The sequence below is a fragment of the Ursus americanus genome, chromosome 20 (assembly GCF_024610735.1).
Source record: "Ursus americanus isolate L20-20 chromosome 20, mUrsAme1.1.p, whole genome shotgun sequence".
Classification (NCBI taxonomy): domain Eukaryota; kingdom Metazoa; phylum Chordata; class Mammalia; order Carnivora; family Ursidae; genus Ursus; species Ursus americanus.
The window spans coordinates 31,650,925-31,669,180 of record NC_142146.1 but is presented as its reverse complement, the minus strand read 5'-3'; the positions used below and the strand labels follow the sequence as shown (position 1 = coordinate 31,669,180).

The 18,256-nt window shown below is 54.5% G+C and overlaps 1 protein-coding gene across 1 annotated transcript in view; it reads left to right on the top strand.

Annotated features, from left to right (window-relative positions):
* The window catches only part of KY (kyphoscoliosis peptidase), a 46,425-nt gene extending 29,161 nt beyond the window's left edge, over window positions 1–17,264 (top strand). Inside the window, exons 9-11 of the mRNA XM_045791817.2 lie at window positions 7,272–7,460; window positions 8,691–8,881; window positions 12,932–17,264. Coding sequence (XP_045647773.1) covers window positions 7,272–7,460; window positions 8,691–8,881; window positions 12,932–13,827 — 1,276 coding nt within the window. The 3' untranslated portion in view covers window positions 13,828–17,264. The remainder of the gene's footprint in view (window positions 1–7,271; window positions 7,461–8,690; window positions 8,882–12,931) is intronic.
* The last annotated feature ends 992 nt before the right edge of the window (window positions 17,265–18,256 follow it).

The window sequence follows — 18,256 nt, the reverse complement described above, 5'->3', positions numbered from 1 at the left end:
GTCGGGGCTGCACAGGCAGCCCAAGGCATCCTGCTCCTACAGACATGTAGCCCATTCCTGGCCTAACGCCCCGTTGTTCGGCCCTCCCACCCCCCAATAGCACCAGCAAGCGACGACATGTGCCCGCTCCCAGACTCCTGCTTGCCCCCTGCCCTTCACATCCCCCACCTCCATGCCCCACCCCTGAGACCACCGTCCCAGAGGCAACCAGGACATGTCAGGCTGCAACAACGCTAGTCCCTCTGCAGCCCATCTGCTCCACCAGCACGGGCCGTGCCTCCCACCCCTTACGTTCCTACCCCCGCTCCAGACCCAGGCACCCCAACCTGCCTCGGGGCCTCTCCAGGAACCGAGATCCTCACTGGCCCTCTGCCCAAACTCCCTAGGCCCTGGATTCCTTTACAAGACCACAGGCTCACATTGTCCTGTAAAGTCCTCCAAAATCTGACCTCCAGCACCCTTCCAGCCCTGCACCCTGTGGCACTGCCCACACTTCCGTGTCCTCAAGCTCACTCCGCTGCCTTCTCTCTAATGCTCCTTCCGGCCCCATTCCTGGATGGCTCCCCCTCCCCCACGTCCCCTCCCTTGATGTCATCAGCACACTGTATACACGGGCTCCTGGCTTGCCTTATGCTTTTATTTAATAACTTTTCCAAATTAAAAAAAAATACTTCTTAATTATAGATAATTTATAAAATGCACAGAAACAAAAAGAAGAAAATTAGGTCACTCTGACCACTTAGAGATAACACTTAACATTTTGTCACCTCCTTTCCCAGACTTTGTTCTATCATGTACGTGTTACCTGTGCTGATTTTCCCTTATATATCTTGTGGGTCTAACATGTCTTTTATGTGTCTTCAGCCACTCTCTCTGTTTCTGCTTCTCCTATGAACACCCAACTCAGAATCCTACACACCATAGACCCATGATGACAGGAAATAAGATATTCCCAGCAGATTTGTATGAAATGGGCCTTCCTCTCTTTTTAAATCATGGACAAACCCTCAGTCTGTTTTCAGCTCTATTTGTGCCTGGCATCTTTCAGAGTGTAATTTTCATCTTAGTTGGCCAACTAATTTTTCAGTCATAGGATTTTTCAGTCATAGGATACATCCTTCCTTATCCAGTATAAGCCTTCCAAGCATGGTGCAGCAGGGTGCCAGACTGAAAGCCAGAGAGATGTTTGCAGTCCTCAGCTCCCCCATCCTTAATTTCCAGTCCTTGATGTACCACTTGTTAATTCTGTTCCTTTGGAAAGGCACTGAACTTCTCAGAGCCTTGGTTTTCCCATCTGTGCATGGGGACCATAGTGCCTGCTGGCCATGCTAGGACTAAGTGAGAACATGCAGTTTGGAACTGGCTCACCTGACTTTGGGATTGATGGGTTTGTTTGGTTTTTTTTAACCTTGCCTGTCTTTCTTGAGTATGGGAAAACTATTGCTCTGTGGAACTTTCCTGCAGACGTACGTAGACTCAGAAAATTGACACTTGCCTTGAGTGAACCTGTCAGGTTTTTGGCCTGATCCAGATGCTTAACAATGGCCCTCTTCTGGCCTGCAGCTGCTCATTAAAACACATCCCAACATTTTGCGTCATTTAAAGCTAGGTTCTAACCTGGCAGTTAGCATGTGAAAAACTCTGTACACTGCTCAGTTAACGGTAGCTCATGGTTCCCTGGATCCCTTTAACTTTGGCTTTAAAGATCAGTAACCTCGCCCATGTATCACTTTCCTAATTCCCCTACCTTCCAAATAATTGCCGAAGGTTTGGTAAATTCATTAGCTGAGTCCCTAATAACAGAAGACATGTAATCCACACTTGCTGATTTATCCCGGCTTGGTTGTCAGGGTGGCCTCTTAGCAAGAGTAGTACCCACACGGCCACTGTTACTTCCGCCCGTCCATTCTGCCTCCTTGCAAGGGCCTCATTAAAGACTGATTGAATAAAGTAATTCGGTGGGGAACTCGGATATTTTTGCAACATCCTTCCATTTCCTCGTTGTCTTTCCCAAGTAATGGATGTGAGTTGTTTTTTGTTTTTGTTTTTTGGTTTTTTTGTTAGTGCTATTGCTTATAACTGCTGGTCTGGTTTCTTTCGGACTTCCCATCATCCAGTGTTAATGACCCTTCTTTGCCTCAGCCTTCACGAATTCTGCTTAACCTCCTTGCAGGGGCCAAGCTTCATTTCCCAGAATCCTGCCACCAAGTCAGCCTCCAGTACAAGCCCTCCCCTGTTATCCCCACTCTGGCACCACCAGCTAGCAGAGTTTCCAGAGACATTGGGGGAAGCCAGAAGCTTATTACCAGTTTGAGGCTTTGATGCCGAGGAGACTGGTTGTCCCCAAACGGATGTCAGCCTGTTCTCCATCCATCCTCCCGCCGTCACAGACAGCAAGAGCAGGAGCAAGCTTCTGCTCAGCATGATGTCCCAGATGATCCCAACACAGCAATTGGTTCCAAAGGCCCCAAAGGCTGGGGAGTGACCATCCCACCCTCTAGGGAGAGGCTGATACCCTGGATAACCTGAAGTTATCCCAAGATCTGACTTTGTCATATCAAGCCTCTGAAAGGGACATCTGAATTCCCCCGCCCTTGTAGATACGACAAAGGCTAGTGCTTGCAGAGATGAATGATGTCACTAGAACAAACCATCCTTTAATTTCCCCCCACCCATACATTTATAAAAGAAAACAGGTCTTTGCGTACGAAAGGGCTGGGGCCATACAAAGCCTCCTGAACTGTGTGCGCCAGATACAGGGCTTCAGAGTGAGAATAATTACTGCCATTAGAGTTACTGACCTCACCATTAAGGGTGTTGCAAGAAAACGGAAAGGGGACCATACAGCAGAAACAGAGGCACCGTCAGATTTACAAGAAATCAGCTATGTAATTTGTGAAACATAAGCCATGGTTATGCTTGTCCTACAGCAGTATAGAAATCATAAAATCTGGGGGACACCTGGGTGGCTCAGTTGGTTGAGCGGCTGACTGTTGGTTTTGGCTCAGGTCATGATCTCAGGGCCATGAGATCAAGCCCCGCATCAGGCCCCGCCCTCAGTGAGGAACCAGCTCGAGATTCTCTCTCTCCCTCTCTCTCTGCCCCTCTCCCACCCCAGCTCATGAGCTCTAAATACATACATACATGCATACATACATACATACATACATAAATAAATAAATAAATAAATAAATAAAATCTTTTAAAAAAAAGAAATAGAGAAAAACCACAATATTTTCATCAAGGTACAAAAAAAAGAGCCTGCTTCTTTGCATCTCGCATTGGTTATGTCCCTCCTTCCCTCTCTTATCTTCTATGTGGCTCACACACCCTGGAGAGGTGATGGGGGTTGGGCGGACACACTATGATGAGAGCCTGATGCCTGCAGGGCACGTTGCCCACACCAGACAGCGCGGCCACCCTGCTGGGGCCTGGCAGTGGTGTGGCTAACATAGCATTACACGGTTCCCACGGCAGGACCCGGACCATGCGTGTATACAGTAATAGTCACAGCCCAGATCCGCCACCTCCTCCATTGAGACCACTGGTGTTGGCAACTGAAAAACTACCAAAAGTAGAAACCAAGACGCTGCAGCCTGAGGTTGTTAGATAGATGTCCTGGGATGATTCTGGGGGCTCTAGAATGGCTGGTCAGATCTCATTAGGAGGTGGAAACATTTCTCATCTTCTGCCCCTTCTTCAGTGCTCTCTTAGATCTTTCCAGGTAATTCCTCTTCCTTTGGGTCCCCTGAAAGGGCTGTGTGCCTCACTAGCATTTGAGTGACGGTTCATCTGTTTGCCTCCCTTGCAACGATGAGCACACCTAGGGCAGCCAGTGAACTTTCCATTCAGAACACTGTAGTAGGCCAGTGTATTTACCGTATGATAGGATAGGATATGTGATATTATTCCCTGGTGCCCGGGACAGTGCTTTGCCCAAAAGTCAGTGATCTTTCGACGACAGGAAATGGTTGTGGGTCATCCTGACTAGCAACCGGCAGCTGGAATTACTAGTCCCACAATTTTGCATGAGAATTATGGATTATTAACAATAACGCTTCACACTATGACTTCTTTGTCCAATTCATCTTGCGCATTGCTGCCGGGGAGTAAAATACCCTCATATCATGGTCGAGCATGGCCTAAGCTCACAGCTAAGTTTCTTTGTTCATCTTTATTCTGCCCCAGGCATTCCCCATGGCCTTCCCCAGCTTCCCTTCAACCTGCCATAGGAGAATCAACTCCCTGAGATCATTTAATGCCAACCTTTCTTTTTGCCCATGATGGGCCTGGCAAGGTCACCCTGGAGGCGACCATAGAGCTGAGACTGAGCCCAGATCCGCTGATTTGGCCCAGAGACCACCCATTGAGCCACCCATTTCTGCTGCCTTCCGCTCTTCCCAGGCTTGGGCTCGGGCTCTCACTGCTGCTCCCCCACTTGGTTCTCAAAGCCTGCCTCCACCTCTCGATGGAAGCGTGCAGCGCTCCCCTTCCTTCCTGGACTACAGGGCACTGTGAGCAGAGGGCGGGCCTCAGTGGGCAGCACGTCCAGAGGCCACAGCTCCCCTCCGTCAGCTCCCCTCCGTCAGCTCACCTTACCGTGAAATTGTTCCCAGGACTGAACCTCCCTCTGCGTGCGCCTGGAAATGGATGCACGCAGACGTCTCTGGCAAGAAAGGAAAATAACTCACCGAAGAATGTAATTTCAAGTAGTATTTATGGCTTTTTTCCAATTCTAAAAGTAACACATAATCATTACTGAAAATTTAGAACATCTAGAGAAGTTTAAAAAGAAAATTGCAATCGCCCATAATCGCATTAGTAGACCAGGTGCAGGCAGCCTGTCTCACTCTGCCCTCCTCCTCTGCCTCTCGCCCTGCACACACACGCTCTCTCAGACCTTGTGCCGATGGCAGGGCTTCATAGGCTTTTGCCAGTTCATATTGTGTCAGGAGCGTGTCTTACCTCACACTTGTTCTCACTCACTCTGAGTAGGTGGAGCGCCGCCCCCTAGGGAAGCCCCCCAATCCGCACCTCCATCCCACCCTTCTGGCCTTGCTCTCGCCCCTCCCCCTCTGCCACCTATTTTCTCTAAGACTGTAAACACATTCGATTCTGACCCCCAGAAGCATCCCCTCACCCCGTCTGCAGCTAATGAGGCAGGGGGCTCTCTAGGCATGCCCACTGCACTTTCTCTCCCCAACTCCCCCACCCTTCAGCCCCCCACCCTCACCCCAACCCTCCCACCTCCCCCCCACCCCTGGGGCTCCTCCTGGGCCTGCTGCGTCCTGTGCCTCCTGTCTCTGGGCTGCCCTTCTGCTCCAGGAATAGGCTTTGGCCTTTATCAGCAGAAAAACCTGACGTCAGAATCCCATCCCTCTTGCTCTCTGCCCCCATTCCCCAAGTGCTCCTGAAATCCTTCCCAGAGGGCCTCACAGGTCTGTTCTGATGGCATGTCTCAGACTGCCCGGGACGCCTGGCCCTCCTTCTGTGAAGCTGCGTGTGGAAGGGCAGGCCTGCACCCCGCGGAGGAGGGAAGCTCGGGCAGACATGGGAACAGGACACTGTTCGGGTGAAGCAGGGTGGAAATATGGGAACGTGCAGGCCCCCCACTTTGCTTCACTGTTTCAACAAATGATAAGTAATATTTAATCCATATTCTAATGTTTAATTAAACATACTTTTTGGGGGTGCCTGGGTGGCTCAGTCGGTTGAGTGTCTGACCTGATTTCCGCTCAGGTCATGATCTTAGGGTTGTAAGGTGGAGCCCTGCCCAGCATGGAGCCTCCTTGAGATTCTTGCTCTCTCTCGCTCTCTCACTCTCCCCCGTCTCCCCGCTTGCTTGTAGGCATGCATTCTCTCACTCTCCAAAAAAAAACAAAAAGATTCAGAAACAAAAGTTTTTATAGGGAAAATTTCCTTGTTCCTATAATGAATGTGAAGCCGTTTTCCCCATTAGCCTGAGAGGCTCCATGGCCCTCTTGTTGAGAGCACTGGAGTCTGCAGGCCTGGTCCACAGAAGGCCCCCGGCCACCAGAGGCCACCAGGCCCAGCTCCGAGCCAGAGTACAGAACTGGTGCATCTGAGGCGAGCGCAGAGGCAGCAGGGCAGCTGTGTGATTCTCAGAGAAGCCCCACTGAAGGGGCCGCCATGAACATCCTGGACAGCACTACTCTACCAAGCTGCCGGAAGTGAAAGGAAAGTCTCTTAAAGAAGGAACGCCTTTTTCTAATTCACACAAAGACCCCAGGAGAGCTAGCGCAGGGCGTCCCGTGGGTCAGAATAGCAGTCCAGCCTGGTAACTGCCATGGCGAGGGCAGCGCAGCTGAAGGGGAAGGCCAGCTGGTCATGGAAGGCCTCTCGGGGCTCTTGCTTTGGCCTTGGGGTGGCGCCTCAGGGTTTTGGCTACCAAGGCCCTCATTGTAGCTTGCCCACGATTTCTGTAGTCCCCATAGGTGACCATCATCCATCCCCCACTGTCCAGGCCACAGAGAGTGGTGCCAGCGTGGTCGTAAGCAGTGGGGGAGCACACTGTCGAGAGGGCCAAAGAACTCAGGCTGACTGGTCAACATTTCCACCCCTCAAAGGACACCTACAGGGGACGCTGACTGTGGCCAGGGCAGTCAGTCAGCCCATGACCTGAATACACTATGGTGGCGCTGGCAGGCAGACCTGCCCAGCTCAGGAATGGACACACTGGCTGGCCCGCCCCAGCTGTCCCTACACAGATGTCTGAGAGCACGACATGATGGAGAGAGTGGGGCTCGGCTTTCTTCTGCACCCTCACGTCCAGCGCCCCTCCCTGACACCTCGCCCGTGTCACCTCGACCCAGCTCCTCAGCCACGTGGTTCAGACTGCTCTGGTTCTTTGAGAACATCATCCTTCCTAGGTTTCCATGTTCTTGGGGTGATCCTCGCCTTGCACCCACCGTCCTCCTGAGCGGCTGCAGGCAGAGCACTCAGAAGAGTTCTGTCTGGGGAAAGACGTTTCGGAAGTGATTTGCTTGGTCTCCAGGGAGGAGCAGGCAGTGGGGACTGAAGCCAGTCTGTGTTAGCAGGGCCAGCCAGCCCCGTGTCACCCGGCCCCCCGGCCCTGGAAATAACAGTCCTCAGGCTGTCTGTATGGGACTGTGGGAAAGGCAGGGAAGAGGAAAGGCGCGGAGGGACTGACAGACAGCAGACATGCCTGAGGCCTGGGGCTATAGACAGACTTGCGGGGGTCAGGGAGCCCCAGCAGGAGCCATCTCCCAGAACCCCTGTCCTGCCCCCAGGATCGCCGGAGTGCAGTGCATGACGGTTCCTGGCTACTCCAAGGGCTTTGGCTACCAGACGGGGCAGAGCTTCTCTGGGGAGTTTGACCACGCCTGGAACGCCGTGTACCTGGAGGGGAGATGGCACCTGGTGGACAGCACCTGGGGCAGTGGCCTGGTGGATTCTACCACTTCTAAATTCACCTTCCTGTAAGTACAAATCTCAGTGCTGTTGGGGGTCTGGCTGGTGGAAATGAGGGAAGCACGAGGTTGAAGGAAGCAGCAGGTAGAGAAGGCCAGGTGGGAGGCCAGGGAGGGCCAGGGTGGCCTCTCTTTGCTGCTGGCCACTCCCACCCTTCCTCCAGCTCTGAAATGAGCTAGCTCCAAGCCAATAGGAAGGGCCCAGACCTTTTGTCACCTCACCCTCCACTGACTAAATCCCTCCTCTGGCGCCCAAGTGCTGAAAGCCCAGCACTTCCCCGCAGGCCATACAAGAGAGGAAGGCAGAGCTGAGAAGCTGCTTGATGTCTGTAGATTCCCTCCAGGCCTTTGACTCACTGGCTGTATTCCAACACAGGGACGCCAGAGTTCTCTTCCTGGTGTCTGCTTTCCCCAGACATCAGGGCTCCTCCCCTACCTCTCTGGGCCAAATGCAGCCACATCACATCTCTGAGGAAGGGGTTATGGTTTGTAGGAAGGGGGGCTGTGGGAGCAGAGTCACTGTGAGCCACGGTGGGGCGGGGTGCTGGGGTGCAGGGCGCTGGAGCACGTTCTGTTCTCCAAGGCTCTGGCCAACTATGGTCTTAACCCAAAGCCATGACATTCATCCTGGATCGTAACATCTCTCGGCAACTCAGATTCCTTTTTATCCAAAAAAATGAGAGCCTTGTCTCTGATTTTTGTAGTTTAAATCTCGACAGGCCTGCACACAGGCCAAATACAAGCTAAGAGCGAAGCATTAGCTCAGAAGAGTCTCCCTGTTCTTTTCTGGATCCCCATCACTAACCTCTAGAGAGCCGTGTCTCATTGGCCCCAGGGACCACAGGAGGGCTGCTCACCCAGGACTCTCCCTGCCTGCCGTCCCTCCACACTGCTGGCTGGCACCTGGTCCATGGGTTCTCTACTGGGCTTTGAGAGTAGGGGGAGCCCATTTCCCACCTGGACGCAGCTCCACGTGGAGTATGGCCTTCTCTTAAGAGGAGCTGCAGATCCTGCCATGGCCCCTATTTCTGGAAGCAGCCACTGAGGGGCCACCTGCCGTGCCCATGTTAAGAAAGGAGATAGTGCCTTTCCCCATTGGGTTGTCGGCAGGACCCCTCCTGTGGAGGAGCTAGGCAAAAGAAGGCCCCAAAGAGCCCCCTGTGAGCCCCACCGCCTTCTCTACAGAGCTGAGGCCTACTCACCCCGCATGGCTACTGACCAGCTTCCCCCCATCTCTAGCTACAATGAATTCTACTTCCTCACCCACCCCGCACTGTTCATCGAGGACCACTTCCCAGACAACAAGAACTGGCAACTGCTGAAACCCCCTCAGTCCTTGAGGCAGTTTGAGAGCAACATGTATCACAAGAGTGAATTCTACAACAAGGGGATGCTGAGTGCCCACCCGGAGACTTCTGTGATCAAAACAGGTAAGCCCGGAGCAGGTGGCCGGCATGCTGGCAGCAGGGACAGAGCAGCCCGCTCTGTGCCTCAAGGCGTCGGGCCCCCGGGGGACGGACCTGCCAGGGCCCAGCCAGGCCCGCAGCGTGGGAGCTCTGTGCATTACAGACGCTACAAAGGCAGCCAAGGCCATCGGGCCATCAGGGCAGGAGGCGGCCATAGGTCACACTTGCAGGGACAAACCCCTGCTCGCAGCAGCATAAACCAGGAAGGGGATGCATAGGAAGTCCTTGGGTTTCCCTAGGCCCTGAGGACCCTATCTACAGCCCAGGCTGCCAGGGAGCCAGGGCTGGAGGGTCCCCAGCTGGGTGAGTCTCTCCCAGTTCCTGCAGCAGGTAACGGACCACTACAGGCCTGGTGGTCCCCATCTCCCAGGTCGGGTCCCTGACAGACTTCACTAGCCTGCTGTGTTCTCCCAACCTCCTGGCAAAGAGGACATGTTGGCCCAGCCAAGCTGGGCTCTGTGTGTCAGTGGTCTAACCAGCTAGTGGGAGAGCCGTGGGGTCTCCCAGGACAGAGGACTGGGGGAGGTTTTATTAGGGAATGGCTGCTGGCTGGGTCCTAGGAGCTGGAAGAGAGCAGGCATCACCATACACAGGGACAGAGGTGCTCTGGAAGGACACAGCAAGCCCTCCAGCGTCTGAACTCAAGTACCGCCAGACCAGGGCTGGCTCCAGAGGCGCTGCCTGCCTTCCTCCGGAATTCCCCTCCCCCTCCAGGTCAGATGCCTGTTGACTCTGCCGGCTTCCCTCCTGGAGGCAGAGTCCAGCCTTTTCCAGCCAATATCCCTGGGAGTGGGAAGGGCAGGACATGTAGCTGAGCTGTCCTCATGGCTGGCCTGGACTGACCTTTGCTCCCCACATCCCCACAGGGTCCACAGGCACCCAGCCAGGTGTGTTTGTGAAGTCTGAAGTTGATGGGGGGCCAGCTGTGTGGGAGAGGGTACAGTTCTGTGGTCACAAGCCTCGCAGGGCTGACTGTGGGGGACTTTGTCTTTTGTGTGTCCAAGGCCCTGGTGCCTGGTCCAGGGCTCGGCACAGCCTCGTCAGTGCACCTACCCCACACCCACACCCACACACTTCAGCGAAGCCCTGTTGGCACCATCTCTGCTACCAGGGGCCCCTATACTCCCAGAGGGGAAGGCCTGAGCTCACATCGGCTGTTAGCACAGAGAGGTCTGCGTGTGGTCTGCAGGTGAGCCCATCCCACGCTGTAGAGTGATAGGGGCAGCGGGAACACAGGTGTCCCCAAGTTACTTCCAGCCGACTGGTCCCTTCCACCTCACAATGCTTTCCTTAACCAGTTTGCTGAGCTCTCGAGTACTTTTTCTTTAAACTACAAATCCCTGCAGGCTTCTGCTGCTAAAAGGACAGCGTTAGGCTGTGGTCTTTGAGAACGGGTTTCCTGTGCTCCTATCAGATGGGGAGCCTGAACTGTGTGTGGGCCACAGAACCACAGGGAAGCATGGACCAGGCCACACCAACATCAAATTAATGCCACGGAGTAGAACTTGCCTTTGCAAGAGAAACAGAAATGTAAACACTGGGTTTCTTAATATATAGTAATCTCGAATTTGATTCCATATTCGTGATGCATATTTAAAGAATATTTCTTTGTTGGAGCTAGTTTTGTTAAGAGTGGGGATGGGAAGAGAGAAGAGGGAAAGAGGTGGGTGAAACGGGAAGGAAGAGGACAGGGGATGTGGGGGGTGGGGGTGGGATACCACTGACAGGGGTGAGGGGAGGTGGAGGGAGAGCGGATGCTGGGGAGATCACAGGCTCCCACAGAGTCCCCAGAGTCGCCAGTCTTTCTTGAAAGTCTTCTAACCGTTCAGCTCACCTTCGCAGAGAATCTGCTGGGCCAGGCACTCTGGTGAGGCCCGGGACACGCAGGAAAAGATGCAGGAGGGCAATTCCCCACAGTGCTCACCCCTGCAGGGAAGACAGACATGGCAGAGAACTAATTCAGTACAAGGGTGCTAAGTCTCCTGAAGGAGACGTGGAGCTACAAGAGAGCCTTCCAGGGACTCTCAACCTCACCTGGGCAGCAGGGTGGAGGGGAGGCTTCTAGCAGTCAGATGTTATGCTAAGGTCTTATCAGGTTTGGGGGAAAGCGGTGGAGGGAAGGACAGGTGTGAGGGCTGTGGGATATGTGGGAGAATGCCTTGTGGTCCCAAAAAGGAGGGTCCTGACTCAAGCCAGACAGGAGGGGACAGGACTCTCACTGGTCTCCAGTTTGATGGTGACCCACACAAGTGAACCCAGGAGCGACTAGGTAGATAATTTCCCAGGGCCCTCGGGTGGCCCCGTGGAAGTGCTGGGTGGCAGTCCACATCAAAGGAGAATTCCGTGGGATCTCACAGCCAGCCGGGAAGCAAGACGGAACAGGACGGGGCCATGAGCAGCTGAAGGCTGAGACAGCTTCTGCCCACTGAGTTGGCTTAGAAGAGGAAGCCAGGGGAGAGGAGAGATTCAACCAAGAGAGAGTGGTAACAAGTCTGTTGTTCCTGGGCACTTTCCTTTGGCGGTTACCATGGGACAGATGTCCCATAGTGGCTGGGGGCAGTGGAGGAAGAAGGTAGACAAGACCACACCAAAGCACCAAGCATCCCACCAGTAGTAGAGCAGAGAGGGAAGGAATGGCAGCAGAGGCAATGGGGCGGTGGTGGGCAGGCTGGGCGGGGGCGTGTGGGGGCTGCAAGGGGGAGGAGAGTGCATCCAGGAGGCCACGCCAGCAGCCCAGAGGCTCCAAGGAACTCACCCACTGAAGTCTTTGGAGAGTGGGGACAGAGGCCAGATGAGAGTTACAGGAGAGTTACACGGCAATGGGGAGGGATTCCCTGCCAAGGGAAGGCAGGGAGAGGTTTCCAGAAGAAGCAGTCCGTGAAGAAGCAGAGGGGAGCCGGCAGTGAGCTCCCATCCTTTCCGGCTGCCTGTGGGATTCTCACCAGCTGGTTGGGAGCGAGCACTGAATGCAGGAGCAGAGCATCCTGGAGTCGGGGCCTTGGGGCAGATTAGAGGGGAAGTCTTGGAGGTACTCATTCGAGAGCCCAGGCATGGCCTCCCCAGCAAGAGCGTTGGACCTCAGACTGGGGAAAGGTTACTAGTGAGCATGGCTCTGACGGTAGTCTGTCTTCCTCCTTTGCACTCCTGTGTGAACCCCAGTGGGGCTGGGGAGGTTGCTGGGACAAGGCGCAGGTGTGGGGCTTCCGAGAGGAAGGGGATTGAGGCTCTGCAAGGAGCCACTGCCCCTCCCCGTGGTCCTGCGAGGCAGGGAGGACCAGGTAGGGGAGTGCTCGTGGGCCGTAGAGCCAGAGAAGTGACCCTGAAAAATAGTGACCAGGACAGAGGAGGATAAAACGGGGGGGCATGGGAGAGGCAGAGAGTGGATGCGAGAGGCAGAGACGGGCCAAGCCATAGCCCAAGTGAGAGTCGTGGGGCTGGCGCAGGGGGCAGTGAAGAGGCAGCCCGCCCCTCGAGCTCCGCCTCCAGCAATGAAGCCCTTCCAGCCAGGTTTTAAGGGCCTGTGTTCGCCTGACAGCTGCTGACGCTGTAAAGAACAGATGCTGGAGGGAGTGGTGTGAGGCAAGACTTAAGACTGGAAAGAGACAAAGGGTGCCTCTCCAACCAGTCATGACCCCGCCTTGCCCCGGGGCCCTCCCCCTGCTCCGGAATCAGGCTGAGCCTCCGTGCAGCCCTCACCTGAAAAGAATCGCTTGGGTGAGGCAAGCACATACAGCTGGGGCAGGTTTTCTCTTGAGACCCTCAGCTTTCGGCTCGTGCTAAGAGAACCACCGCAGCGGGGAGGGGAGCCCCTCCAGCGGTGCGCCGCAAGGGCTCACATCGTGTTGGCTGACCTCACCTTGAGTGCTTAAAACCCATCGTGCCGGGGCATTCACACCATCGAAATGGGCAGCTGCTAGAGTCAGGGCTTCCTCCCCAGAGAGCCGCCGTGAAACATCTAGCAGCAAGCAGCGCATCCCGGAGCCACCCCCGCTGACCCTGGCTCTCTCTCCACAGTGAACGGGAAGGCCACCGTCACCATCGAGAGCCGCGCCCCGACGCTCTTCATGTTCATGCTCAACGGCAAGCAGGAGCACGGGCTGCTGAGCCTCAGGAAGGACGGGATGAAGCTGGACATATACCCCCCAACGGTGGGCCCCCACAAGCTGCAGATCTTCGCCAAAGGCAACTCGGACGTCTACAGCTCGGTGCTGGAGTACACGGTCAAGTGCAACTACGTGGACGTCGGTGTCCGGCTGCCGGCGGAGCTGCACCAGCCCGTGGGCCCCAGCTGGTTCTCAGAGCAGATGGGCATCGTGGAGCCCTCGCACCCCGACCCCATCATCCACACGAGCGACGGCCGCTGCTCCGTCAGCTTCGGCGTGGAGGAGGGCGTCAGCGTGCTGGCTTCCCTGCACGGGGACGAAGGCCCCGTCACCGAGGAGACGCAGCGGCGCTACATCTTCCAGCTGCACCGGGAGAAGCGGGCGGAGCTGAAGGTCCAGCTGCCCCAGGCGGGCAAGTTTGCCCTCAAGATCTTTGTCAAGAAGAGGCTGGAGCCGGGCAACTACGTCTTCGTCTTCAATTACCTGCTGTGCTGCCCCAACACCAAGGTGAGCTGGCCCATGTTCCCCGAGAGCTTCGGCAACTGGGGGCAGGACAATGAGCTGCTGGAGCCCCTGTCGGGCGTGCTTCCCGCCAACCGGAATGTCCCGTTCAAACTGAAGCTACACGGTGTTGCCAAAGCCCTGGTGAAGGGGCAGGACACGTGGCCCCTGACCCTGAATGGAGAGGGCTACTGGGAGGGCAGCTGCAGCACGGCCGGCTGCCACGAGATCTACGTCATGGTGCTGGAGAACGCCAACCACAACTTCTACTCCTACATCCTGAAGTACAAAGTGAACGCCCAGTGAGGGCTGGCGCCGCGGCCGCCCCCTCCCAGAGGGCCGAGGCCAGAGCTGCCCAGGGAGGGCCCAGCGCAAGTGCAGAGAGCCCTGGACGCCACCCAGTCTGCATGAAATCACTTCGAGGCCTTTGCCTCGGTCTCTCCGCTCTGCCACGGAAGCGGGCATGTTTGTGTCCCCATGGCTTCCCCCGGTTGTGGCCGTGGCCAAGGGGACTGAGGCAAAGGCCCTGTAGAAGAAAAAGGTGCTATGTAAATCCAAGGTATCATAAACTGTACACCACTGCCCAGATGCCCCCTTCTCGTGTTAATGCTGTTGTTGTTTGCATAGGGCTGATGTGGGAAAGCAGGGAGGTTGCCCAGGCAGAAAGCTTTTCACGTGATCGTGAGCGAATTCTCCTCTGTGCCCGAGAGGGACCTGATATGCAAGGCTGAGTCGTCCTGAATCGCAGAGCCCTTTCAGCCCTATCAGTGTTTCTCACCAATTCTGAACCCCAGGGAGGGTTGACTACCATTTTTCCCCAGACCTGACCATCTTCTGCACTCCCGCTGCCTCTCACTCTTCAAGAGCCCTAGAGAAAAGAAGGCGTGAGGAGGAAGCTAGCCAGCCCGTGCTTGCTGCAGGTCCACTGTCCCTGGATATGCTGGGAATGTGGCAATAGAAAAGTCAGGAGGGCACTCCCAGGGCCCATTCTTGGGTGCCCTGGGTGGAGGGCCAGAGGGTGAGGGACACCCCAGCAGCCCTGCCACCTGAGTCTAAGGGTGTGAGTTCTCCATCTCTGTGCTCTCAGACAGGCCCGTGGCAGTTCAGTCTAGTGAGTTGGTGGCCCTCCGGGGCCTGCATTTTCACGGGGAGCTTCAAGAGGCTGCTGGGCCCTTGGGGGGACCTCGTTGATAACCCTAAAGAAAGACCTGGGCAGGGAGGCCAGGCAGGGAGTAGTGCAAATACCATAGTGCCAAGGAGACTAATGAAATCACTCGGCCGGCCCCCAAGGGTCCCTACCAGCAAAGCCCACACCGGGGGACCTCCACCTGCTCTGGGAGCCATTTTGGTGCTTGTCCGCATCCCATCTCCCTTCCTGCCTTTCCCTGCCACGAGAGACCCCTGGGGTCCTGCCTTGCACGCTGGCTCCAGCCCTAGGAACTTCAGCTGCCCAGCTGCCCTCAGCAGCACCTCAGGCCCGTGTTGCCATGGCAACAGCGGCAAGGCTGGCTCCTTTCTGCAAGGGCAGTGGGAGAGGGAAGGAGGGAGAGGCCCTGCGTGGCCACTGCAGCACCCTCCCAGCACGAGAAGCCCCTGCAGGTGCTCCCTGCCTCCTGGCTTCTCAGCTGTGTGGCCCCTCCCGTCTCCGTGCCCTCACCCTGAGAGCTGGCACCACCCTGCGCCCGCTACTGTTCTAAATGTCCTCGGGCTCGACAGCCAGGCCGGCCGGATGCTCACGCCACCTCTGCCTTCATCCTCACGTTCGTGTATTCAGCAAATGTTACCGGGGCACTTAATCAGCATCGGACTCCGTGCTAGACGCTGGAGTTATGGAGGGAACCAAGGGGGTCCTGCCCCTGCCATCTCAGAGCTCAGGGTGCGCAGCAGCGGCCTCCCCCAAATAGGCCTGTCTGAAGTTCCAGGCTCCCAACACTTCATTATCTCCCCAAAGGTCCCCGCTGCCACCCAGCTTGAACCTGGCCGAGCCATGTGACAGGGGTGCCCAGCCTCCAGGAGGCTGAGGGCCCTGGAACACGAGGGCAGTACACCATGGGCGTCTGGGCTCTCCCCTGGCCTGTGTCCCGTGCCCTCCGGCAGGCTCTGCCACCCAAGCCTTTGGCACTGTTGTCACTCATGCCTGGAAAATGCACAAAGGCCCCAGAGGCAGAAAACAAGGGGAGTTCTTACACCCTGAAAACAGCCTTTTTTGTTATGAGTTGAAAGAAATGTGCTGGGTTTTATCCAAATAATGAGTGCCTTCTATGACTCATGTCACTCCCTGGACCCAGAGCCGTGGCTAGTCCCGATGAGAACAACGTGTATCTTTTTAAAAATAATATAACTAACCAGTACCTTCTGGAGAAGACAGAGGATGCCACCCAGCGCAATAGCAGCTGCCCCAGGAACCAAGACCGGGCCCAGCATCTCCAAGTGGCTGCAGAGCCACCACGTGCCCCTCCTTCTGCGTTAACCAGCACCCCCCCACCTTTGTAAAGACAGCTGTAGGCACAGTCAGAAATCACCTGTATTTCTTTCCACTGAAGTAAAAATACATGAAATGAAATCCAGTCTTCATGAATTTTTACACGCATGCTGCTCAGGGTAGAATTCAGGGTTGCATTTTGAAGCCTTTTATTCAAATCCGCATCTTTGTTCCCGGTGCTGGAGTCCCAGCGACTGGTGGAATGGCACGGGCGCCCCCTGGTGCCCAGAACATGGATCTGCCGGCCAGCCAGTCTGCGAGGCTGAGTCGATTGCCAGGGCTTTTACACAGAACTTGAGAAAGCCTGCTGAGATGTTTGTGTTCGATTCACTGGGTGCTTCCTGGTGTGCACACGGAGCACATCTTTGCCACGTGCAAACTGTGAGGCGAGCTTGGAGCCTGCCTGGCAGGGTAAGAAGAAAAGGCATGTAATACTGGGGAGTGTTTTGCCTGGAAATCACGTCTTGAAACGGAAACACTGGATAGGGGACTGGAAGGGACAGCTCTGACCGCGCTCCTTACTACGCCAGAGAAGGACCGAAACTGATCACACTCAGGGCTTGGGCTGGCAGCCCTCGGGCCACAGGCAGAAGGGTGCAGAAAGTCAGGGAGGGTGCGGGAGTCGGAGGCAAATGGGCTACAACCACAACTGCAATTAACTCCTTTCAGCTCATTATCGGCAGCGCCAGCAGCCCAGCTGGGTCCGCTTCAATCTGATTACGATCATTGTGAGTTCCCCATACACCGCATTGTCCCACCAGGACAGACTCCTCACAGCCTGCTGAGATTAAAAGGAAATAAATAGATTAACTGAAGCATGAAGGATTTAGGCTAGACATAAAGAACTGTTTCCTGTTTTTAAGCAGGAGGGGCAAGGTGCCAAGAAAGTTTGTGAAATCCTCTTCTCAAAGGACTTGAAAAGTAGAAAAGTTTCCCCAGTGGTCTGGGTTTCAGATGCCATGCTCACTGGAAAGACTAAGTTCTCTCGAAACCAGCTAATCCTTGAAGTACACTAGATCGCCCCCAGCAAACACAAGGTGAGCAGTTTTGCCACATCCTTTGCTGTTAACGATGTGTTCAGAGGTGGTGCGCATCTGTGTCCCACATCAGTTTGGGATCTTTCATTTCTTTTCATTTGGAATAAGGAGCTGGAAATCTTCAGAGGTGATTACTTCTCATAGCGTGTGTGTTGAGTTGTGTGGGCCAGTGGCTGTTGAGTATGCTTTCCCCACATTGTTGCTGGTGTTGTTTTTCAATAAAATTTATATTCATTTTTATCCAACAATGTAATTATCGATCTGTTCTTATCACTGCTCTCACAAGGGGGAAAAAATAGGGAAAAAACACTTTCATGTTCAAAGGGAGCCCTAGGGAAAAAAAAAAAAAAATCAATGTCCCAGCCATTTGAATGTGATGGGGAGATGCAAATGGAATGTCAGGCAAATAGCTATTTCGCATTAAAGAAAACATAATGAGGTTAGCGCCAGCCCCTCTCTGGCTCACATGCCTTTGAAGAACACGAAGGCAGTGTTTCTTTCATTGAATCTTGTTTAACTTGAAATGTTTCAAGTCAATCCTAATTTCTGTTATTAGTAGAAGAAAAAAATGTACCCAAAATGCCTATCAGCATACTTTTTTTTATTGTTTTAATATATATTTCTTGATTTTCATATACATACAGAAACTTTGCAGCAGGTTACCTAAACAGATGATTCATAAATTAGACATTTAGGGAAATAGAGAAAATGAACATCCAGGCACCTCTGAGAAGCTGCCGTAACCATGGAGACCATTCTCGTAGCTGTGGTGTGAAGGACAGAAAGAACTGTGTTCTCAAATCTGGCCTTGTAGCCTCCCTCCCTGCTGGACCCGCAAACGTGAGCCCCCACGTATGTCTCCTGAGGAAAGAAGCTCATGGGTGGACCATGTCTTTAACAGCATATTAAGGAGAAGTCAAAAGAAAGTCTCCCGTATTCATAGGAGGAGGAACTCTTAAATTATTAGAACAGTCTGAGAATGCCAACCCTGAGGCTGGAATGGATGACCTCTAACGTCCCTTCCAGTCCGGAGAGTTTGTGATGCTGTGTCTCTGTGAACAAATGCTGGCAGGTGGTAGACCTGGGATTGTCAGTTTCGGAACATCTGAAGGGCCCTGCTGTGTTAAGAGCCTGCCCTGTAGCCCCCAGCAGACTGCGCTGCTGGCTCCTCTCTTGCCCGAGGGCGAGGGGCTGCAGAAAACCCAGCAGAGGGACC